The sequence below is a fragment of the Leuresthes tenuis genome, unplaced genomic scaffold (genome assembly GCF_036924035.1).
Source record: "Leuresthes tenuis unplaced genomic scaffold, fLeuTen1.0.hap1 SCAF_16, whole genome shotgun sequence".
NCBI lineage: Eukaryota > Metazoa > Chordata > Actinopteri > Atheriniformes > Atherinopsidae > Leuresthes > Leuresthes tenuis.
In genome coordinates, this window is record NW_027325370.1 from 31,507,042 (window position 1) to 31,531,678 (window position 24,637).

General features: G+C 41.9%; 2 protein-coding genes across 3 annotated transcripts in view; both read right to left on the reverse strand.

Annotated features, from left to right (window-relative positions):
• Nucleotides 1-3,391, reverse strand: part of cables2b (Cdk5 and Abl enzyme substrate 2b) — a 54,311-nt gene extending 50,920 nt beyond the window's left edge. For both annotated transcript variants that reach the window (XR_011907891.1, XM_072367481.1), the window contains exon 1: nucleotides 2,719-3,391. Coding sequence is in view for 1 of the 2 variants with exons in the window: in XM_072367481.1 (XP_072223582.1) it covers nucleotides 2,719-3,308 (590 nt within the window). In the remaining variant the exon portion in view is untranslated. The remainder of the gene's footprint in view (nucleotides 1-2,718) is intronic.
• A 190-nt stretch (nucleotides 3,392-3,581) lies between these two features.
• The window catches only part of ccm2l (CCM2 like scaffold protein), a 30,539-nt gene continuing 9,483 nt past the window's right edge, over nucleotides 3,582-24,637 (reverse strand). The window contains exons 5-11 of the mRNA XM_072367480.1: nucleotides 16,924-17,528; nucleotides 13,103-13,232; nucleotides 10,231-10,294; nucleotides 9,733-9,889; nucleotides 7,762-7,900; nucleotides 6,684-6,831; nucleotides 3,582-6,516 (exon numbers count right to left, since the gene is read on the reverse strand). Of these exons, the coding sequence (XP_072223581.1) occupies nucleotides 6,384-6,516; nucleotides 6,684-6,831; nucleotides 7,762-7,900; nucleotides 9,733-9,889; nucleotides 10,231-10,294; nucleotides 13,103-13,232; nucleotides 16,924-17,528 (1,376 nt within the window). The 3' untranslated portion in view covers nucleotides 3,582-6,383. The remainder of the gene's footprint in view (nucleotides 6,517-6,683; nucleotides 6,832-7,761; nucleotides 7,901-9,732; nucleotides 9,890-10,230; nucleotides 10,295-13,102; nucleotides 13,233-16,923; nucleotides 17,529-24,637) is intronic.

The window sequence follows — 24,637 nt, forward strand, 5'->3', positions numbered from 1 at the left end:
TCCTTGGCTTCTAGTTCTACAGTGAGGAGCCTTGGAGTTATTTTTGACCTGAATTTATCATTTCACGCACATATAAAACTGGTTTCCAGGACTGCCTTCTTTAATCTTCGTAATATTGTTAAAATCCGGAACATCCTGTCTCAGGGTGATGCAGAGAAACTAGTCCATGCATTTGTTACTTCAAGATTGGACTACTGTAATTCCTTATTATTGGGCTGTCCCACATATTCTCTGAAAAGCCTCCAGCTGATCCAAAATGCTGCAGCCAGAGTTCTGATGAGAACTAACAGCAGAGATCATGTTTCTCCAGTTTTAGCTTCTCTTCATTGGCTCCTTGTTAAATTCAGAATAGAATTTAAGATTCTTCTCCTCACATATAAAGCTCTTAATGACCGAGCTCCATCATATCTTAAAGATCTCATTGTAAGATATTTTCCTAACAGAGCACTTCGCTCCCAAACTGCAGGTTTACTTGTTGTTCCCAGAGTTTCTAAAAGTAGAATGGGAGGCAGAGCCTTCAGTTATCAGGCCCCTCTCTTGTGGAATAAGCTGCCAGTAAATGTCCAGGAAGCAGACACCCTTTCCACTTTTAAGATTAGGCTTAAAACTTTCCTTTTTGATAAAGCTTATAGTTAGGGATGGCTCAGGTAATCCTGAAACATCCCATAGTTAAGCTGCTATAGGCTTAGACTGCTGGGGGACCTCATCTGTCACACCTTTCCTCACTTTGCTCTCTTTTTCCCCCTGTTTAATTTCTCAAATGATATTATGTACATGTGACATTATTGTGGTTATTAACCTGTTCATTTAAACGCGTTAACATGATAGCAATAATAATGTTAGGACACGTGAACAGAAGTCAACAGATGTGGTTTTGCTAAGATTTATTCCGATAAAATGTTAAATGTTGTACTTCAGAACACCAGACAGCTAAAACAGCCCCAGTCCTGTGGAAGGGAGTTCCAGTTTAATCAGCCGGCAGGTTAATACTCATAAAGTGATAAGCCAGCTGGTAAGCTGGCAAGACTTCACACACTGATCCTTTACACAGAGATGCAACACAAAGCATGTTGCATCTAGTAAGGGTCAACTCCATTCAGCAAGCAAACAAACTCATTTTATTTCACAATGTCACACCAGGAAGTGTGTGGGCGGGCTGAAGACCGTGTCTGCACAGGAAACTCAACATTCATCCGTTCAGCAGCCCATCATCTCCACAACATGTTCACTCTTTAAACAAGCAGCTGGACTGTTGCTGGGAGGTACCGACTTCCATGGAAACTGGCTTCTTTCTGCATCACACAAACTGCTTTTTAACATTTAGAAATGATCTGGACAATAATTTAGAGACATTATCACAGTAACAAGTGAAGTGCTTTGCTTTACTCTGAGGGACAAAGGACTAAAGCAGTCGTCTGGTGCACAGCCAGCCGTGGGACAGTGTCCACAGTGAGCTCGTCATGTTATGGTCTAAGGTCCAACACTGTTGTGTTGGATGGGGAAGTGACGAGAGGCTCAGCCAGCGGAACACCAGCATGTCCCAGGAGACCGCACAGGGATGCCCCAGAGAGGCAACAGGGGTGGCAGCCATTATTTCTTTGGTAGTTCAAGAACTAACAACCAACTTCTTAAACTCCAAGCCCACCCGATGCTAAAAGAAAACCAAACCGTCACCACAGCTAATCATTCAATCAGTCATACCACAGGAGCTTTGGATGATGGCTGCTGTCTGCTGCTGCGGCGGGACTGATGAACTCTAATCTGCAGCTAATTTCCCAGCATGTAGTTGGGTGTAAATAGGTTAAGCAGCGTTAATCGCTGTGTGGTTGACACGCTGCCAACAGGACGACAAGCTGATCCATCCATCAGCACTCATGCAGGAGCAGTGTGTCTGAAGCACTGCCCTGACTTTGTTTCAAAAAGTCGCACACAAAAAGTCAGACATTCACTTCAGCTGCATCATTCTTCAGGTTTACTGGCTCTTTCAGCGGATCCTGCACTACAGAAAGCAGCTCCACTTTATGTTGTCTGTTTGTGTTTTTTTTAACTTCCCGTCTATAAACCAATCAAGCAGCAAGCTTCTCCAGCTGGTTACTCAACAATATTTTCCATGAGATGCAAATGCAACTAAACTCATGTTACAAAGCAGCCTGAGAATAAGCAGCATTCCCTGCCTCGTGCACACTTTGAGTTTTTTCTTGTTTGTATGTTAACAGGAACTATCACACGTGCACGCAAAAAGAAATAAGGTTTAGTCGGATATGATCGGAAATGTGCTCGGATTCTGAAATGCTGATGCTAAGATGCTTACTGCATCAGTACTAACCGTCCTTTAAACCTTCACTGGGCAGAGTAATCATCTGCAAGAGCTTATGTGAACATTTTAAAATGTTTCCACACTCAAATGGCATTAGTCATGTCAGAGACCTTGTTCTGAGCTGTTTGCCCGCAGCCAGGACAGAAACGCGGACAGTGGATTTTAGTGACGCTGCAACTTACACATCCCTGCTGGCATTAGAAGTTAGTGAAGAGGCTGCGCCATAAAACCAACTTTAAACGTATCTGAAAGCACTGCACAAACATCAGTCCAACAGAACCAGCCCAGCTTCACTCTGCAACTACGAACGAGCTGTGTGAGACCCACCGAGCACCTGCCCTGAACTTCCAGGAGGCTCACAGAAGGGCCTCAGAGCATGAAGGCAGCGGGCTTTCTCTCACCTGTGTCGCGGTTCTGAGGACACAGAGTTGCAGCTCTGAACCGACAGCAGCGTGGAAGACTTCCGTGGTCCCAGCGGCGACGGCAGCAGGCTGGTGTTGGACGGCGACGGTGAGAGCAGGTTACTGTTCCCAGGTGAAGGGAACGAGCCTCGGCGACACCCCAGCAACACTTCTGCGCTTCCCACATCGTTGAACCCCGTTTCGGATGGAAGGACGAGAATCGGCGGTACGGTGAGTCCCGCCCTCGATGCCGGGCTGGGAATCACTGATGCTGACAAACTGGAAAATGTCCCGTAGCTGCTAATGTGTTCAGGCTCCGCACACAGATCGCTCGGTGCTGCTGCCGCATAGCAAGAGTTGGCTTCCTCACAGTCATTCTCTTTGTGGTGGCGTCTTCCTCCGTTCTCGGCTGAATTGCACTGGACTGGCCGTCCGTCCAGGGAGATGTTGCTGAGAAACAAAAGAGCAGCTTGTCTCCGGCGAGAGTTCTCCCGGTTCCTTCGGTTGCATTCCCTGTTACCAAGCGTTTTTTTGCCACTAACGTTGGTCGTTATCACAGTGCTCTGCTGCCCGCAGGCAGCGGCCGCCATAGTATTTGTCCCACTGAGGAAGTCAAGTGGGGGGAACAGCTCAAGACTTTTATCTGTCAAATCCCTTTTACCCGGCGCGAGTCTGCTTTACGCTCCTCTGCGTTCTCATTGGACAGAAATGGAATACGTAATGACGTTTCGAACCACGACACTCTGTAAACAGTGCGTGACTGTATACGTCCCGAGTGGTTAAAAGTTACTTAATAATGATTAATGCATCACTTTTTAAAACAAAACCGTCTCTCACATGGTAGATCAAAACCGTTTTATTCAATGTTTGTAATGATTAGGTTTGGAGCTCTGTGCCTGTTAAATTAACAATACAACGAGTTGATACATTTTCAAGAAATAATACTAATAAAAAACACTTAAAGTAGTGTGCCGGTTTGACCCCTCTGTCCACCTCTGGAGCCTCAGCGCTGCTGTGGCATTTACTGAAATGTCTGCAGCAGCTCTGATTGGCTGTTGGACCATTGTTAAGAAACCTCACCTTTTCCCTGGACTGATCCCTGCCCTACGGCACCGGCCTGAGTCAAACTGCTGGCTTAAAACAAAGTCCCTACTATGGAGCATGACCAGTAGCTAAATATTGTTGTTTGATGTTTTAGAAAGAAAAATGATTACAGATAAAAGAGTAGATACAAAATGTTCAATATGAGTAACATTTTACAGAATACATATTGAGCAGAAATAAAATCAATGACCTGTTTTAAAAAAAAATAACATGGCTTCAAATTAGAGGAGAGAAAACAAGTGAACCCAGAGAACAGTCTCTCTAAGATGATGCAACAAAGATGTGCGCGTGCGTGTGTGCATATGTGTGTGTGTGTGTGTGTGTGTGTGTGTGTGTGTGTGTGTGTGTGTGTGTGTGTGTGTGTGTGTGTGTTGGTTGGATGATACCAATAAGGATATGATAGTAAAAGCCAACTCCTGGATAACTGCAGAGATTACAGAGCTGTAATCTCATGATGACAGAATTTCTGTATTGGGGCTTAAAAATCCTTTTAAACATATGGGTCTCACTGTTTGGTCCCCACAGAGCATGTTGAAAGTATAATGGACACACTTTTTAACCTTATGATGGTTACAAGTTTATACACAGACACTTGTTTTTCCAATATTCATGGTGATCAGCCATTGGCATAGTGCACTAGTCCAAAACAAAATTGCACTACAATCACAATGTGACCCTTTAGCAGCCCTTTTAACTTACTGAATCCAGTATTTTGTTTTCCCACAAGGTATGGGGTCCCACATGTTTCACTACCCCAGTTTTCACTTTAATCTCTTTTTCTAGTTGCCTATTCATTTCTACAGAGTCAATAGATGAAAAGTAGCCTTTTGGCAAATTGATATATTAATCAAATATGTTGATTATCACTGCTGATGAAAATAAAGTTCCTATGTTTATGAGAAAGAAATCACACAGAACTGTTCTATTACATAATGACAGCGAGAAAATATGACTGAAGCAAAGCCCATGGGTGCACTGACTCTGCTTCTGATGTTCAGTGATGTTGGCACAGAGGAGAGCCAGAGGGAGGAGAAGCAGTGTACCATGGGTAGGTCATGGTGCAGCTGCAAGGACAATGGGTCAGTGCAACCCTGGGACTGAGGGTTATCTATCTATCTATCTATCTATCTTTTATAGTCAAGCATTTAGTTTAGCAACAATGCTAGAAATCATCTTTTATTCTCACATGTCTACTTTAGAGAAAAATTGTCCCTGTCCTGTCAGAAATGATTCAAATCTGAATTTCAGATTTTCGGATTTTTCATGAAGGCTAACATAGGACCACATAATACCAGTTACAGTATTTTAAGGCACTTAATGTTAATTTATTGACGGTATAAATTCATCCATTTTCTTCTTACCTATGGTCGAGTCCTGGAGGTAACAGGTCTAGAGGGAAAACTAAGACATCCCTTCTCCCAGCAACACTTCCTTCTGGCAAGTTCTTGGTCTGCCCTGGGCCTTCTCCCAGATGTGGCTGAAAACCCCCAAAGGGAGGGGACCAAAAGGCATCCAAAACAGATGACGAAACCACCTCTATTCTACCTTTCGAATAGAAAGGCACAGTCTCATTCGAGTCATATGTTGAACAGCTCAAGTTGTTAAAGTAACGCTAAAGAATTTGGCAGATTTTTTTGCTGTTTAGCACCCACTACATTTGCAGGATCTAACTGTCAGAAAAACAAATCTCAATGTGAACCCTGCAAATAGACACCCATACACATAACCTTGCTGTCATGTGGAAGAGGCTACAATGACTCAACTAAAGATAGCCCAAAAACACGTCAAATGACAACAAAGGAAAACAGTATGATGCAGGGCTGGAACCCAAATTCATGAGCTGCAGTAACTGAGCCCCCAGGTGCTTTCGAGCACTTTCAGGCCCAATAATGTGCATTAAAAAAGTCAAGATACTTCAAAACAAGTCAGAAGAACATAGTTTTAAGGTTCACAGACATCTCTAGTGTTACTTTAAAACATGCATCGCAGACTGAAGTAGCTGCTGGGTGGTTATCTAATGCCTTCAGCACATAATGGCCCCATAAACCCAGGACCTTTAACTAATATGCGTTTTATTTAAGCTTCTTGAGTCTGAAATCAAGAACTGCTGCTTATATGAATAACATTTTACCAATATTTTACCAAATATTTTACCAAAAAGTACATACATACTAATAAAGCAGAATTTGCTCATTTATTTTTGGGTCGTATAGTTTACTTAGCTTAGGAGATCTGATATTGAGAGCAATGCAAAAAGCAAGAGCAAAACAGTTTCCACCAACCACCTGTGGTACGATGAATGCATCATCGAGCGGAGATAAAAGAAATGGGGCTGCGTAAACTCAGAAAGTGTAACAAGTGCAAATCTGACCGGCTCACTGAATGATACTTTTTCAGGTATATGGGGCCCAGATAAAAAAGCCAGCGATCAGACTATTTAAACTAGAGTTTGTTAATGTAGGACGTAATACAACACAGGCAGCTGATGAGCTGCTCTTGCTCAGAGGCACTTGGGCAGGCTCATGGTTCACACATGAGTCAATTCTTTCTTTTGTCCCTTCTCAAAGGTAGTAGTCTTCCTCCTCAATGTCTCCATGTGTGTCCTGGAAGCCAAGTGCCTGGATGTCATGGGTGATGTCAGTGATGCGTCGGTTGAATTCCTGAGATCCTGAAGCCAGGCAGCCATTGTCATACCTGTTGGGGGAAAAAGAGCTTCAAGAATTTCAAAACTGCCCTTTCACTACATGTAGAAAACAAGACTACTTTAGAAATATTCTAAACTCACCAAGCTAAACAATACCAATTAGACTGAAGTTTTAAAAGTCCACTTTGAGGTGGCCACCACTTTCCGACATACTTACCCTCTCATGGCTGAGGCCGATGTGTTGCTCATGCTGCGTTTAATACGTCCAAAGCTGTCAGTTAAAATCCCACCCTCCCGGATGCCAATACTTTCCAAGAAACTCTCAAATGCCCCAACATCTTTGTCTGGGATGAATGGACGCATGCCTAAAACACAAAAGATACAAGGTAAATACTGACGATAATAAAGAATTACTTTTGTTGTCCAGAATGGATTGAATGGATAAAATGAGTAATATTACAAGAAATCCAAAAAAAGTCTCTAACTATGCAAGTCTATTTTAAGTTTAAGTCAGTTAACCAACAACACAGCGATCCCTGGTGCTTTCTGAAGAAGAAGCCAAGTCTTTTAAAATTTCAAAGTTTGAAGGGAAGTCATGTTTCTGTGTTGGATCACTGTGCTTATCACAGGCATGAGGCATCAAAAAAGTGGTACAGTGCTGCCCTCAGCTGCCTGCATCATCATCACTGCAGTCAGCCTGATAATTTGATGTGTGCCCCGGAATTGATTGAGGGATTCAGAGCGTGAAGATTTATTTTTGCGGTAAGGTCAGCTGTTTCTATGTATAACTTTATGTATAACCTCAAATTACCGTCACTAAACTGGAATTCTGAATTCTATGTCAACTGTAAAACGGCATAAGTAAAACGTAATAAAAAAATAACACAACAGAGAAAGACTAATAAAATACTTTATAGCAGGACTTTAAAGGTAAGGTGATTTGGAAACGAAATACAGGTGTAATAGAATATATGTGTTCTTGGTGCAAAATATCCTAATGAAATAAAAGTGAGACTTAAAGTCTCATTAACCCATTCAGTATCATGAAGTTGTGGTTCATTCAGACCTGATTTTGTTGTGGTATAAACATACTAACACATACAATATAAATGTGCACTTTCTCTTTCACACACACACACACACATACACATGCAAGCACATCACCATATAGTGTGTGTACTACAGGTACCAAGTCATCTGCTGTATTATAACCACAGACAGTAGTAGGTTGTGGTTTGCTACAGTTTCAGTCAATAATCTCTCGCTCTCTGTTTCATTGTCTCTGTGTCTCTCACCCAGCAGCAGGAACTTGCGGTTGTCTCCGTACAGTTGCAACAACTCAGAGCAGAAGTGGTCGATGTTTGATCCCAGCCTGTATTCTCTCAGCAACACTGCAAACTGCTGCAGCTCCACTGGACTCAGCTTGTTACGCAGCTACACACACGGGAAGATCACACAAACATACAGACTGTTTCTCTTCTTTGTCTATTTTGTAGAAGTCTGTCAACAACTATTGGCTACACAATGCGACTAAACTTGTCCAGTCAGCTAAAAGGTTTGGAGTTGATTCTAAGTGTAGCATTTTCATTTGGTGGCTGTTACTGTGATCCTACAGCACGTGATCAAAGGAACCCTCAGTACAAGTGCAACAAGTTATCAAAATGAATCTATACTGAACGTAAAACAGAGTTATACCCTGTAATCTCCCCTTTCAGTTGGTATGCTGCTGGCTCACAGTCTGAATATAAAACAAAGGTTGCTGCATTCGTTTAGACTTTTACAGTAACAATTACAGTAAAGTGAAAATTAAAGTACACTCACTTTTATTTTCAGAGTATTATTTGTGTTCTATGTTTTATGTATCAGGACAAAAAATACACTGGCCTTTATCAGGTCTTGAGGTAACTTTTTTTGCTTTTTTCTTTGCTGTTATCTTCTGGAAGACGCCACAGGACCCTAAAGTGTCACCTGAAGTGCAACAACTGTCTTACTGTCTAAGCATCACTACAGAATTTGGCAAATTTGCTCTTTGGCTCCGCCTACAGTTGTGGGATATAACTGTCAAAGTAACAAATCTCCATTTTTTACCTGCATATGTACAGCCATACTTATGAATTTGTTGTCACGTTAAAGAGGCCACAAAGATGTCATCAAGGGCATCCACTCTTCTCTCCAGCGTTGCTTCAGCTCATTGAGGTTTGCAGCATTGGTTTCTGCACAGCTCTCTTAAGGTCCCACCACAGCATCTCAGTCAGGCTGAGGTCTGGACTCTGACTGGACCATTGCAACACCTTGATTCTTTTCTTTTTCACACATTCTGCTGTAGATCTGCTGCTGTGTTTGGGATCTCTGTCCTGTTGATGAGTCAGTTTCAGCCCAGCTTTAGCTGTGGGACAGATGGCCTCACATTTGACTATAGAATACTTTGGTATCCAGAGGAGTTCATGGTGGACTCAATGACTGAAAGGTGCCCAGGTCCTGTGGCTGCAGAACAAGCCCAGATCATCAGCCCTCCACCACCGTGCTTGACAGCTGGTATGAGGTGTTTGTGCTTATATGCTGTGTTTGGTTTCCTCCAAACGTGCTGCTGTGCATTATGACCAAACATCTACACTTTGGTCTGGTCTGTCCAAAGGACATTGTTCCAGAAGTCTTGTGCTTTGTTCAGTTGTAGCTTTGCAAACCTAAGCTGTGCTGCCATGTTCTTTTTAGAGAGAAGAGGCTTTCTCCTGCAGCCCTTCCAAACAAGCCATCCTTGTTCAGTCTTTTTCTAACTGTGCTGTCATGACCTTTAACCTTTAACATGCTAACTGAGGCCTGTAGAGTCTGAGATGTAGCTCTGGGCTTTTTCACCTTGGGGTGAACTTGCTGGGACGTCCACTCCTGGGAAGATTGACAGCTGTCCTGAATGTTTTCCACTTTGTGAATAATCTTTCTCTCTGTAGAATGATGGACTCCAGATAGTTTGGAAATGGCCTTATAACCCTTCCCAGATTGATGGGCAGCAACAGCTGCTTCTCTAAGATCATTGCTGATGTCTTTCCTCCTTGGCATCGTGTTAACACACACCTGAAAACTGACAGACCTTCTGCTTTTATAGAGCTGCTCACACTGACTAATATTTTATCATGATACATAAAACCATAGAAGCGTACTTAAAATGGTAACTGCTCTGCCACTGAATTGAGGATAAAAGTGACTCTTGGAGTAAAATTTATTCCAGTTTGCAAAAGCTGCAGCTGATGATGATGACTGTCCACACTTACGGTGATCATGTACTCCTGCATCAGCAGCAAGGCGGGGTTACTATCTCCTCCATCACTGACTGATGCCAGACTGTGATGGGAGTCCTGCAGGGAGAGAGACGAGCTCTCACTGTATGTCTCACTATAATAGAGCTCGAAGGCATCTTGGGAGCCATCACTGAGAGAGAAACAGAGAAACTATTACCACATCACCCAGATAGATGTTTGCATGTTCTGTTTTGCTGATATAAAGTAGGTCTTTGTGCTATATGTGCTTGGAAAAAGAAAACAAAATCCACAGAAAAGGACATTATTATACTGAAAATGTGTTCTATAACTGTCAACAACTGGAGCTAGTAATGAGAATATTTCCACATACGTGACAAAGCTGTCAACGCAATTTGTATTTTGAAAACTTGTGAGTTGTCAATTGAAAATGCACAGTAACGTAAAGAGTGGGCAAGTGCGACATCTTAACTACTTATGTGACAACTGCAGTCTGGACAAAACGCTACTCACTATGAGCTGCAGCAGCTAAACTCTGGATCATAACTATAGGACATGTCAGTCAGACAGCTGTCACCTGTACAGAGACACAAAGAGAGAGCATTAAACAACCAGATTACCATTCAAACCCATTTTTTTCTGATGTTAACTACTGAAATTAGAGTGGCATCCCTATAGAGGCAGCAGAAATAAATCTATTCAAATTCTCTAAATAGAGCCTTTAGAACAGTGGGAGAAGCAGGCAAAGCATAATTGTGGTCCTAATGGAAAGAGGGATGGAAATATGTAAGGGATAATGCCCGACAAGGTGTCCATTATCAGAAATGAATGGTGGACGTGGAAAAATAAAAACCGCCCAACACAACGAAGACTTCCAGACTTCAAAGTTATCAAATTCACCAAATAAGTTAAAAGAAATGATTTCACTCATGTTTTGTCTGTCTTGCCACTGTGATAAATAAACTGTGAAATAACTTTGAGTCTCCATTGCCATGGTTACCAACTAGCGTTTGAGCCGGTGGGATAATTTAGATCTGTCATCAGGCCAGAATGTCCAGAATGACCAGAATGTCTTTCCTAGGTTTCCGTTATCACTTTTTAACCTACACCCTCCAGCTCTCATGATGCTCTCATGTGTTTGAAAAATATTACATGCAAATACTCACAACATGAGAATGAGGTTCAGCTTCAGGGAAATGCTGAGGCAAGTCCACTGGAAGACAACTAGCATTTTTAAAATATCCAAGCACCCTGTATCATAGCTACATGTGAGACGTTTTTAACAAATCAATACGTTTGGAAATCGGTCCAAAATTCAGCGAATAATTCAACTTTAAGATTGAGGAGTACCTCTTTCCTTCATAAATTCATGCACCGTTGCCACTGCTGGCCCTGTACCAAGCAACGCTTTAGGCGCGCCCTTCCACTGTCTATGTATATGTCTGATGCTGCCTCCCAGGCTGAGCAGCCTGACCAAACTTCCAAGTCTGACCAATCGAATATTAAAATCAAATTCTGTCCTGGTGCCCGTTTTTCCATTTCGTATTTTTGATCCTAGCCTAAAAGTGAAATATGAAAAACCAGGCATTTTTTCCTTTTTGGTGTTATAATAAAAAATAAAATAAAAATAACCAGTCAATTTTTCATTATTTGATTTTTGATTGGCTATTGTAAATGGAAAGAACGAATGATACCCTGATTGGAAAAAGACAGGAAAATTTTGATTTTAAATATTCTTCTGTGACTTTTTTGGTTGTGACCCGGAAGCTGTCCGTAAAACACAAGAGACGAAATTTTGGCTTACCTGTCGCACAAATTTAATTTGGATGAAACAACATGATATTTCCGACGCTTGATGTGATCAGTTTGGAGCACCATGGTGGGGGTATTCTGAGAGAAATGTAAGGAGGTGGTGCGCTGAGCAGGGACTGACAGACAGAAAATTCTGCATACATTGTCCACTGACATGTCGCTGCCATTCAGGGTAACTCGTTTTCCAATTCCAAGTTTTCATCTTGAAACATGCTGTCGGAAAACAAAGAACAGCTTGTTTTTTTGTTTTTTTTGAAAATAAAAAAAGAAAAAAAGAGTCGTTTCCCATTTCTCCTTTTATTATTGGTCAAATAATGAATTTCAAAACAATGATTTTCAAAAGGAAAATCGGTTGGCTGTCATAGACACGGGCCGTCAGGTCAATATTTATGTTTATGTTTCTGCATTTAGCAGACGCTTTTATCCAAAGCGACTTAAAAATCAAGATATAACAGCTATACAAAAAGCTAACAATAAACTACATAGAAGGAACCCACTAGTCCGACTCTGTCAGAGGTGACAGAGTAGAGATAGGGTGTAGGCATAGAAGGAAGTGCAGAAAGATAAAGTCCAAAGATAGAGGGGGTATGGAAGTACAAGGTAAGTGCTAGGATGGGAGATGCTCTCTGAAGAGCTGGGTTTTCAAGAGTTTCTTGAAGATAGACAGGAACGCCCCTGTTCTGGTAGCGCTCGGTAGGTCATTCCAGCATCGTGGGACGACACATGAAAAGAGTTTGGATTGTCTTAGGCGTGGTGTAGGAGCTGCTAGACGACAATCCTGGGACGAACGGAGGGACCGAGTTGTGACTTAAGCCTTTGCAAGAGCATTCAAGTAGATGGGAGCCGTTCCATTAAGCACTTTGTAGGCTAACATCAGTGACTTAAATTTGATGCGGGCGGCTAAGGGCAGCCAGTGGAGCTCAATGAACAGAGGGGTGACGTGTGCTCTTTTAGGCTGATTGAAGACCAGACTTACCGCCGCATTCTGGACCATCTGCAGAGGTTATATTTGTTCAGTTTTTAGTATCCAACATAGTTCTGATAGTTTTTAATGAGTTTAGATGTCTTTTAATCACATAAATTGTTTTGTACATAAACTTCATGCACTGTAAAATATCACCACAATGACATACAACAGAGGTAATTCACTATACTGAACCGCAGATCAGAGTATTGGCAAAAAAGGCATTGTCTAGGTCTAATCGTTCCAATGGTTACATCAAAAAGAACAAGACATCGATGCTCAAAACATTTCTAAATGCTGATTATCAGCTTGGTGTCAGAAATCCTGACAATGAAAACTGAGAAAAACAAATGGTTGATCTCGTGGACATCAAAACTGGGATCAGTAAATGCATGCAAAGCTATTAAACAGAACTTCTTATACAAAAAGGAACCTGAGGATAATACTAGAGGAAGCAACACCGATTCACAAAAGAATATTAACGTTCATCCTGTACTGATCAATATTTTTTTGGCTTAAGTATTTTTTTTACTCTTGAATCAAATATTCCACCTATATATTACTGTATTATACTCAACTTCTGACAAGCAAAAACTGTTTGATACTCACTTCTCTGCAGCCAATAGCGGTCTGGCATGGTGTGGTGAAAGCCTGCCCTGTCGACACACTCGATAGTCTGATGTCCATAGATAATCTGGAACATCTGGCAAATCAAAGAACAGTACTCCTCTGCTGCATCCTACACACACATAAACACACACAGAGGTAGATGTCACCCATGCAAAGTTTTGATTATATCCATATAATTCAAACACAGAGTGTTCCCCACCTACCTGTTCCTCAACCCTCTTTCTTTTTACCACAGCTATTTTGTTTTGCACTGAACTCCACTATAGCCACTACTGCCAGATCTTTTGACATTAATAAACAACACTGGATATGAAAACAAGCCCAAAGCAAGCAACAATGGGCCTCATGCAAGAACCGTTCGTACGAAAAGATTTGTTCTTAAGTCTTGCAAATGAGTTATTTAAGAGAATTTGCGCATTCATCAATGTTTTGGTTAAAAAGTTGTTTTTTTTAAGCCATTTTCATATCCAACCATTTCTTCTTTATTTTGGTGATACTACAAACTACAGGTGACATGGAATTAACAGCACTCGTAATTGCTTTCTTCGCTTTAGCAGGTCCTGCAATTCCACTGCTAAAAATGACAGATTTTCCTTTTTGGAAGTGCAGAACTTCAATCTCAGAGCCGTAAAGTTGTTATTTTTGCGCCTACACTCAACACTTCCTGGCACAGGAGAGAGGAAGCGTAGCCTTATATGGTATTATTTTGGGCGTGGAGTATGCAAATTTACTATCCTCGTGCACGTGTACTTAAATATGCATAATTTACGCAGGTAGTTTACATACTTTTTCCGAAGTTAAGAGCGTTTGTTGAACCTGACGTGGCGTGTCAGAGAAATGTAGAATAAAAATACAAAATTGTTCTTGCGTGAGGCCCAATGTTCCTAAAAACAAAAGTCCAAAGTAGCATGTGTTGTACGATGCTGTGAAAGCTCCAGTAGGATGTAGTATTACAAATAAGTGTGTGGATGCCTAGATGTGGGTATGATCAGCATAATCCATCCATCCATCCATCCATCCATCCATCCATCCATCCATCCATCCATCCATCCATCCATCCATCCATCGTCTTCTGATTATCCAAGGCCCAGGAGAAGAGCCCAGACAATTCTCTTCCCAGTGACACTGTGCAGCTCCTCACCTTCCTGGGCAAGAAGACATGTATCATCTATCCAATAAGTTTGGAGTCTGGGTCTTCTCCAAGGTCTCCTCCTACATGCTTAATAAAAACTCCAAAGGGAGGCGACTAGGAGACATCCTAACCAGGTGCCACTTCAGTTGACTTCTTTTGATGCAGAGGAACAGTGGCTCTACTTCAAGCTCCTTTTGGATACACAAGCGCCTCACCCAATATTTAAGGTTGAGTCCAGACATGGAGGAAACTAATTTCAGCCATGTTCATCTGCAGTTTCATTACTACCCAAATCTCATGACCATAGGTGAGAGTTGTAATGATGATAGATAAGGAAATTAAACGCCATACCTTTCAGCTCAGCTCCCTCATGGCCACAATGGACCAATGCAATGCCCTCATTATTTCTGACAAAGGACTAATCCATCTGTCTATTCCTCATGTCACCCTACCATCCCTGGTGAACAAGATCCCAAGATGCTTGAACTTGGCTGGAGGCAAAGACCAACCCCCAACCTTGGAAGAGCATTACCCCCTTTTCTATTAAGATCCATGACCTCAAATTAGTTTGGAGCCAACTCTCATACAGACTGCTTTACATTAGGCTGTGAACCTTTTTTAGAGTGTGCCTAAAGTCAGAACCAAAACATCCCAAAAGAACAAAGATACAACCCTAAGGTTCCCAAATCAGACATCCTCTTACGCCTTGAGATTCTATCAAAGAACATCACCAACAGGATCTGTGACAAGCGGTAGCCCTGGAGTCCAATATACAGAATAAACAACTCTTGCTTTGGTTATACAAAGACCTAAAAGACAGCAACAGAAATTCTGATGGTATCGCCTACAGAATACACATCCACTAGATGGTCAAACTCCTATAATCTCCTCTGTAGTTCTGGAAGAGTTAAGATCTGGTCCACTGTTCCATGACACTGCTCCTCCTGAATCAAAAGGTTTGACAATTGGTCGGAGCCTCCTTTCCAACACCGCGGGGGTATATTTTCCCCATTCAGGTTGAATAGTCTGAGCTCTTGATGGATAGAGCACAGCTCTGGTACGGCAAGACCTGCTGTATCTCTACAACACTTTGTCAGCTGTGGAGAGTGGTCTGATCGAATTATTATCTTTTCTGGTAGATAAAACAATTAAAAAAAATTATTATTATTATTTCTTTGCACCAATCACAATTGATGCAAGATTAAATGCCCTCAGGATCAGGATCAGCAGGAGCAACCAGTCTTGATGGTTCTCACTGCTACAGTGGAAATATGACTGACTTCTGCCCTCCTCTCAAAGTAAAATCCTAGGTGTAGTTACCTTGTTCTCCTGTGTTCCCAGTGTCTGTTCCTCCAATGCTCGCCTCGCCCTGGATTTCCAAGCTAAAGGATTTGGCTATCCACTGTGGATTTTGAGACACCTGCCTGCTCACTACCTACCTGCTCGCCCCACAGTAAGGAAAAACCCTCACCTTCATGTGGATAAATTACTCTCTCCAATTCTCTCTAACCATGTCCCGCTCCTCTCAGAGTCACCCGTTCCCTTGGATCCACTCTCTGGCTCACTGCTGCATCTTCCTTTAAATAAACCTTGTCTTTTACTCAAATTTCTGTGTCTGTGTCTGCTTTTGGGTCCAATTGGCGAGTCAGCCCGGCTTTCACCGTGATAGTCATGTATGATAGACCCACAAGGGGCTTTTGCTTTTAGTTTGCTTGTCTGTAGCAAAAAGCTTACATTTCATGAACCAGACTAGTGGGAATACTGGGAACTGTATTCCTGTGTTTGTTCATATGCAAGTCAGCATGAAAATCAGTTAAGTCCTACATGGAATGCCTTTAATCTTGCACTTGTTTTTTTTTTCCACTGTGGAATTTGTACATGAGATTTTTTAACTTTTAAATAAGTAGCGAACAAGCTAACAAACTATTCGCTTGACAATTAAACTGATCTCTACATTTTCAACACATTCAAGTAATAAACTTTACAGTTGTATTCAGGTAAGTATCAAAATGATTAAACATAACATATATGCATAGAAGTTCAGAGCCCACTTTTTTTACTTTAACAAACTGACTAAATACAGGCCTACCTACTTGCTTTTCCCACTTGTCTTATTAGTGCTGAATGCGAACAAGAGCTAAATTAGAGCTTCTCATTGGTGCAGTGAAGTGTTCTTTGATCAAAATTGAACAGCATTTCCTTGGGGAGCAAAGTCTGTGGAAACGGGGCGAAGAAAAGGCGGAGATGCATTTTTTGTGTTTTCACACAGCGCTCATGTGATATTGGCACAACAAAAAGATGTTCTTGTTAACTATCCACTGTTCCACCAGCTAATTCTGACCAGTAAGTCTGTGCTTAGAAAATGAAAAAATGTGTTGCAGAAGCAACTGTGACAAGGGAGTCCTGTTGGTTAGAGCATTGTGTTCCAGTATATAAGCTTGTCCTCTCTCTCACACGCGCACACACACACACACGCCCGCACACACACACACACACACACACCTCTGTGATTGTCATTATTTCTGCCTTAGAGGCCTAACAGCATTCTATCAACTTTGGCCCCCATTGAGCCCCTTTTACTTTGACTTTTTTCATTACATTTTCATTCAGAGTAAAATCAAAAATAAACAACTTGCTCTAAGTATTTTCTGCTGACCAAGTGACGCACCCTGTTCTCCACAGCAAGGATGACCAGGTTGCAGTAGGCATCTGGACATGGTGTGGGCTCCAGTGGGTTGTAGTTCCTCCTTTCCCAGCTACCATAGCTCTTCCCTCTTTCCCAGCTTCCAGTGCAGGCTTGTCGTCGCTCCCAGCTACCCCCACCTCCACCACCACCTCCTCCCCTCCTCTCCCAGCTCCCACCTCCCCCACCTCCCCCATGTCTCCTCTCCCAGCTCCCCCCACCAGCTCCTCCTACACCCACCCCCCAACTCCCACTCATAGGTCTTGCTCTGCGGTTCTCCCAGCTCCCTCCTGTTTTACGTGTTTGCTGCCTCCTCTCCCAACTTCCACCTACTCTCTTTCTCTCTAAACTTCCTCCACCCCCCCTCTCCCCACCCCCTCCTCTCTCTATATTCTGGTTTTTGTCATGGTTACTTCTGGACAGTGATGGCCTCCAGTCGACTCCACAGATGGTGTGTCGCCGCTCCATTGTACCTCCTGAAGGTCGTGGGTCAGCATTGGAGCTCATAGTTTGACGTCGCCCATCGATGCCTGGTGGTTTTTTCCTGTCTAGGCTGTCGTCCCCAGCAACCACAGAATCTACATTTAGACCTGTGAGATGTAGATTGAAAATAAAGTAGCTCACTATTTTGACGACGTTTGTCATTGTTAGTCGTTGAATAGATGGCTCATCTTCTGCTTTTGTGAGACTATCGTATGACATATTGACATTGAGTTTTTAAATATTTTAAAGGTAAATATAGTAAGACAGTTCTCTGCTGCTCAAGTCAGTCAGGTCAGGCTAATTTAAGTCTTTTTCTTTCAGAGGTGGAATAAATAGTCAGAAGCTTTACGGAAGCTTAAATATTAAACAAGACTGCATAAATAGTCATTCAGATATTATTGCCTCACAGCAAGAGGGTTTCTGGTTAAAATCTGTTTGTAGTTTGCATGTTCTCCCCGTGTATGCGTGGGTTCTCTCTGGGTACTCTGGCTTCCTCCTACCATCCAAAACATGCATGTTAGGTTAATTGGTCATTCTAAATTGAAGTGGTTGGAGTGAGTGTGAGAGTGTGTGGTTGTGTGTCTCGCTTGTCTCTGTGCGAACCTGTGATGGACTGGCGACCTGTCTTGGGTTTACACTGCCTCTTGCTCAGTGGCAGCTGGGATAGGCTCCAGCCCATGAGCCTGAATTGGATTAAGCAGGTATAGAAAATGGCTGGATATGATGCAAAAAAAGTTGCTCTGTGACTCGTATGGTTTGTTTTAGACCAAACACAAAATTAACTGTGCGGGAGGTATGATTACCTACAAAGTCAATAGAAAGATGTGATTCATGTAATGTAAAGTGAATGAATACAAAAAACATCTGGCTTTTGGCACAACTGTTAGTTACAAAGCCAAATAATATAATTTACAACAAGTGTAATAAGTTTATATTGTAAGGAATAAACACAATTCATTTAAAAGCAAAGCAGTCCGAAAAACAAATGTCATTTAACTCTGTCCTTTGCAGTTTTCTTCAGAATAACACAAATATTTACATTTTGAGATCTACCTCCTACATATACCCAAAAAGCACCTAATCTCATGTGTAGTCTGCAAGCACAAAACAACCAGCAGGAAACTATAAAACCATGTGATGACCATCTTTTCTTTTTTTTTTTTTTAAATGGATTAATCATACATTTAAAATCATTTTTTTCTGCTTGCCTTTCAGTACTCATAAATTACAAGAAAAAGTGAATTTGGTCAGACTTAGGAAATGGATGACCCCGGCTTCTATAGAAATGTGAGAACGGATAAACTGGACAAGCTTGGAGAGCTGGCAAGGACACAGCAAGAACACCCAAAATGCCGTGTTACGTGTTGTTGAGCTGCAGGAACATATTCTGCCCTCAGACTGTATGACCTGACAGAGGCTGAAAACAGAGTGACAGTAAAGAAGGGACTGCAGTACTTGTTAACAACAGTGTGACAGCTCCTGTGCGCCCTGGATGTTAAACTGCGTTTCCATTCATGTCGTCTACCGAGAGAATTCACCTGTTACCTGCTTATGCTGCGTGTGATGTCATCAACACAGTTGTTGAGAAGATACAAATCCAACACCCAAAGTCACTGCATCATTTATAGTTTCCAACAGTTTTATTCATTTTTCAATTTGATTTAGCTTTTTTTTTATTGTTTGTTTAGTTATTATTCACTCAGTTATTTATAATACAATAATATATTTTCATCTGAGACTGGTCAAGTATAAATCAATTCAGTTAAATTCAGTGGAGTTGTGTAACAGTATGGATGTGTAACAGATCAGTACCTGTATCCTCTATTTTACATTGCATTGAGATCCTAGGGAAGATGTGTTGTTGAAGGGTTGGCTAATGCTCCAAAGGTTAAACTGGAGATGTGTTAGTGAGATATAGAAATTTTAAAACAGTACCTTTTTGGTGAAACGCCAGCAGCAGGCACTTGAGACCGCCCTGCCAATGTTTCTTTGCCAGAGAAAAGCTATTTGTGAAAAAGGGCCCTGGGGCTTTTTTTTTGCACAGTAAAGTTTAAAGGGGCATTTATGAATGGTTAGGTCAGGGATGGTGAGGGATCAGAGATCACGGGTGTCCAGCTTAGGTGTGTTCCCTTATCCTTTACACACTGAAATTCCTCCAGATTCCTTGAATACTTTTGTCATCAGAATCAGGATTAATCCCAGAGGGGAAATTATTTTGCAACAGGCAGCAGCTTCACGCACATGCGCCCCAGACGGAGTCAACAATCACCAGGGGCCTCATGTACAAAGGGTACGTACACACAAAAATGTGGCGTACACACTTTTTCACGTCAACGATCAGATGTATCAAAAGCGAAATGACAGTGGAAATGTGCGGTGCCTCACGCAAATTTCAGGGCAGTCGTACGCACTTTTCTACAGCGGTTGTTTCTTTGGCGACACTTACAGGTGATGTTGGGAAACTGTTATAATGAATAAATTTAAACACAATTTGTCCTCGGAATGAGCGATGTGCACATCTGAGACACATGAACAATTATCACCGATAAACAATTAACACACCCACGTGTCTGCAATTACACGAGTGGATATAAAAGTATGCGCAAAGTGGTGCAATGCACACTATTAAAAACAATGGCTGCTTTAGCGGTGTCGGAAGACACGTGAAATGGTGCAATAAGGAGAGAGCGTGTATTTAGACATGATTTGGTGGCACATGAGGACAAGTGGCTCATCAGCCGCTTTAGGTTCCCGAGGACAATCCTCATGGAGCTATGCGCAGAGCTGCGGCCGGCGTTGGAGCGCAACACAGCGAGGAGCCATGCGCTGCCTGTTCGTTGGGGTTCCTGGCAACCGGGGCATTTCAAAGGGACTGTGCCAGTCGACCCTGAGCCGAGCCATGCCAGCCGTGTGGGACGGGATTATCCGCATCTCAGCCAGTTATATCAAATTCTCATACAATGCAGCTGAACAGGCCAACATTAAAGCGCAATTTGCAGCGACAGCCGGTTTTGCTAATGTAATCGGAGCTATCGACTGCACACACATTGCTATAAAAGCGCCATCACATGATGAATTTGTGTATGTCAACAGGAAGCAATTCCATTCCATCAATGTACAGATCATTTGTGATGCGCAAATGCACTTAACTAACATTGTGGCGAGGTGGTCTGGTTCTGAGTAACAGCATTGTTGGGAACAGACTACAAGCTGGCACTGTGCGCGATGGTGGGTTCTTGGTCCTGACTGACTGACAAGCTTGAACAGCTTCTGGGTCTTTGCGGTCTGACGGCTTTGCTTTGCGGTAAGACGTATTGCATCACTTCCTGTTGCTTTGTGTGTGCACTGTGACAGTTCTCGCTCTTCTTGAGCTACTAATAATCACCTTATTTCTCCCTATAATTTACACATCTTGCATAGTTAACTCTATCCCATACTTGTTATATTCTAACGCTCACTCTTACAGATCTTTAGTTTTTATTTTTCACTTTTTAGCGGTGTGTCTGGTTCTCTAGCTTAGCATGGCTACCAGTTCTCTTCCTCTATCTCCTGCTTTCACCTGCTCCGTGTGTCAGATGTTTAGTTACTCCTCTGCCTCCTTTAGTGGTAATGGTACATGTAACAAATGTAGTCTTTTTGTAGTTTTGGAAGCAAGGTTATCTGAATTGGAAGTTCGGCTCTGCACTGTTGAAAACCACCCGATAGTGAGCCAGGCCCCTTTAGTCAGTGCAGAGCCACCTAGCGTAGCTGGCTCTGTTAGTCGTCCCCGAGCAGATCCCGAGCAGCCGGGACTTAAGAGTGGCTGGGTGACTGTCAGGAAGAGGAGTCATAGTCCTAAAGTCAAGCCCGTGGTTCACCATCAACCTGTCCACGTTTATAATAGATTTTCCCCACTCAGCGACACACCCGCTGAGGAGAAAACCCTGGTAATTGGCAGCTCTATAGTCAGAAACGTGGCATTAGAGACACCAGCGACCATAGTCAAATGCATTCCAGGGGCCAGAGCGGGCGACATAGAATCCTATTTAAAACTGCTGGCTAAGGATAAACGTAAATACGGTAAAATAGTTATTCACGTCGGCGGTAATGACACCCGGTTACGCCAATCGGAGGTCACTAAAATTAATGTTGCATCGGTGTGTAATTTTGCCAAAACAATGTCGGACTCCGTAGTTTTCTCTGGACCCCTGCCAAATCTGACCAGTGATGACATGTTTAGCCGCATGTCCTCATTCAATCGCTGGTTGTCTAGATTGTGTCCAGCAAACAACGTGGGCTACATAGATAATTGGCAATCTTTCTGGAGAAAACCTGGTCTGATGAGGAGAGACGGCATCCATCCCACTTTGGAAGGAGCTCTTCTAATTTCTAGAAATATGGACGAATTTATTAGTCATCCAAAAACATGACATCCCAGGGTTGAGACCAGGATGCAGAGTTGTAGTCTTACACACTTCTCTGCGGCTTCCCACCTGATGCTGCCCCCCCCCTCAATCAAAAAACACAAAAGGAGCAAATCCTCTTGTGCAAAAAAAATTTAAAACAAAAACTTTAACTGAACAAAAACATCAAACTATTAAATGTGGTTTGCTGAATATTAGATCTCTCCCTTTGAAGTCTCTGTTAGTGAATGATTTGATTTGTGATCATCATATTGATATATTTTGTCTTACAGAAACCTGGCTGCAGCAGGAGGATCATGTTAGCATTAATGAATCAACTCCCTCTGACTATTTAAATGTTCATGTTCCTAGAACCACAGGTAGAGGAGGAGGAGTGGCAGCTATCTTCAGATCAGGGTTACTAATCAGTCCTAGACCCAAGATTAGTTTTAGCTCTTTTGAATCTCTGATTCTCAGTTTTTCCCACCCAAAGTGGAAATCACAAAAACCTCTTGTGTTTGTTGTTGTGTATCGTCCACCTGGCCCTTATTCTGAGTTTCTGTCTGAATTCTCAGGGTTTTTATCCCAGTTAGTGCTGAGTACAGATAAAGTCATTGTAGTGGGTGACTTTAATATTCATGTAGATGTTGAAAATGACAGCCTAAATATTAACTTTAATTCTATATTAGACTCTATTGGATTTTCTCAAAGTGTTCACAGACCTACTCACTGCCTTAATCACACCCTTGACCTTGTGCTGACTTATGGCATTGAGAGTGAACAGTTAACAGTGTTCCCTCATAACCCTGTCTTGTCTGACCATTTTTTAATAACTTTTGAATTTACATTACTTGACTACACGGTTTCTGAGAAGAATTCTACATATAGAAGGTGTCTGTCAGAGAATGCTGTAACCAGATTTAAAGAGTTGATTTCATCATCCTTTTCTTCACTGCCATGTGCAGATATGACAGAGGACGGCTACCTAAATTTTACTCCAGTAGAACTTGACTCTCTTGTTGACAGCACTACAGCTTCAATGCGTACAACACTGGACAATGTTGCCCCTCTGAAAAGGAAGGTAATCAGTCAGAAGAGGTTGGCTCCTTGGTATAATTCACAGCTGCGTGCGTTAAAGCAGACTGCAAGAAAGCTGGAGAGACAGTGGCGTTCCTCTAATTTAGAAGAGTCTCAAATAGTCTGGAAAGATAGTTTAATAACGTATAAGAAAGCACTTCGTAAAGCTAGAACTGCGTATTATTCATTATTGATAGAAGAGAATAAGAATAATCCCAGGTTTCTTTTCAGCACTGTTGCCAGGCTGACAAAGAGTCCGAGCTCTGTTGAGCCATGTATTCCTTTAACTCTCAGCAGTGATGATTTCATGAGATTCTTCATCAATAAAATTGTTTCTATCAGAGAGAAGATTAATGGAATCCTTCCCATTATTATCACTGATGTATCATCAAGTAGAGCAGCTTTAGAAGTATCTTTCGAACCTGATTTGTATTTAGACGGCTTCTGCCCAGTTGATCTTTCTGAGCTAACAACAGCAATAGTCTCTTCTAAACCATCAACTTGTATGTTAGACCCAATCCCAACCAGACTGTTCAAGGAGGTTTTCCCCTTAATTGACACTTCCATATTGGATTTGATCAATCGGTCTTTGTTGATAGGATATGTACCTCAGACTTTTAAGGTTGCTGTAATTAAACCTTTACTTAAAAAACCTACTCTTGATTCAGAAGTGTTGGCTAATTATCGACCTATATCCAATCTCCCTTTTTTGTCCAAAGTTCTTGAAAAAATAGTTGCAGCTCAACTTTGTGATCATTTACATAGAAATAATCTGTTTGAAGAGTTTCAGTCAGGATTCAGAGTGCATCATAGCACAGAAACGGCACTGGTGAAAGTTACCAATGATCTCCTGTTAGCTTCTGATAGCGGACTTGTTTCTGTGCTTGTCCTGTTGGATCTCAGTGCTGCATTTGATACGATCGATCACAGCATTCTGTTACAGAGACTTGAACATGTTATTGGGATTAAAGGAACTGCATTAGGCTGGTTTAAGTCATATTTATCTGATAGATTCCAGTTTGTTCTTGTAAATGAGGAATCTTCCTCACACGTTGGAGTAAGTCATGGAGTTCCTCAGGGTTCTGTGCTTGGATTGATTCTTTTTACTTTATACATGCTTCCATTAGGTAACATTATCAGACAGCATGGCATAAATTTCCATTGTTATGCTGATGATACTCAGCTGTACTTATCTATGAAACCAGATGAAACCTACAGGTTGGTCAGGCTACAAGCCTGTCTTAAAGACATAAAGACCTGGATGACTCAGAACTGTCTGCTTTTAAATTCAGACAAAACTGAAGTTGTTCTCTTTGGACCTGAGCGCTTCAGGGAGAAATTGTCTAGTTATATAGTTACTCTAGATGGTATTTCCTTGGCTTCTAGTTCTACAGTGAGGAACCTTGGAGTTATTTTTGACCAGAATTTATCATTTGACGCACATATAAAACTGGTTTCTAGGACTGCCTTCTTTCACCTTCGTAATATTGCCAAAATCAGGAACATCCTGTCTCAAGGTGATGCAGAGAAACTAGTTCATGCATTTGTTACTTCAAGATTGGACTACTGTAATTCCTTATTATTGGGCTGTCCCACATATTCTCTGAAAAGCCTCCAGCTGATCCAAAATGCTACAGCCAGAGTTCTGATGAGAACTAACAGGAGAGATCATGTTTCTCCAGTTTTAGCTTCTCTTCATTGGCTCCCTGTTAAATTCAGAATAGAATTTAAGATTCTTCTTCTCACATATAAAGTTC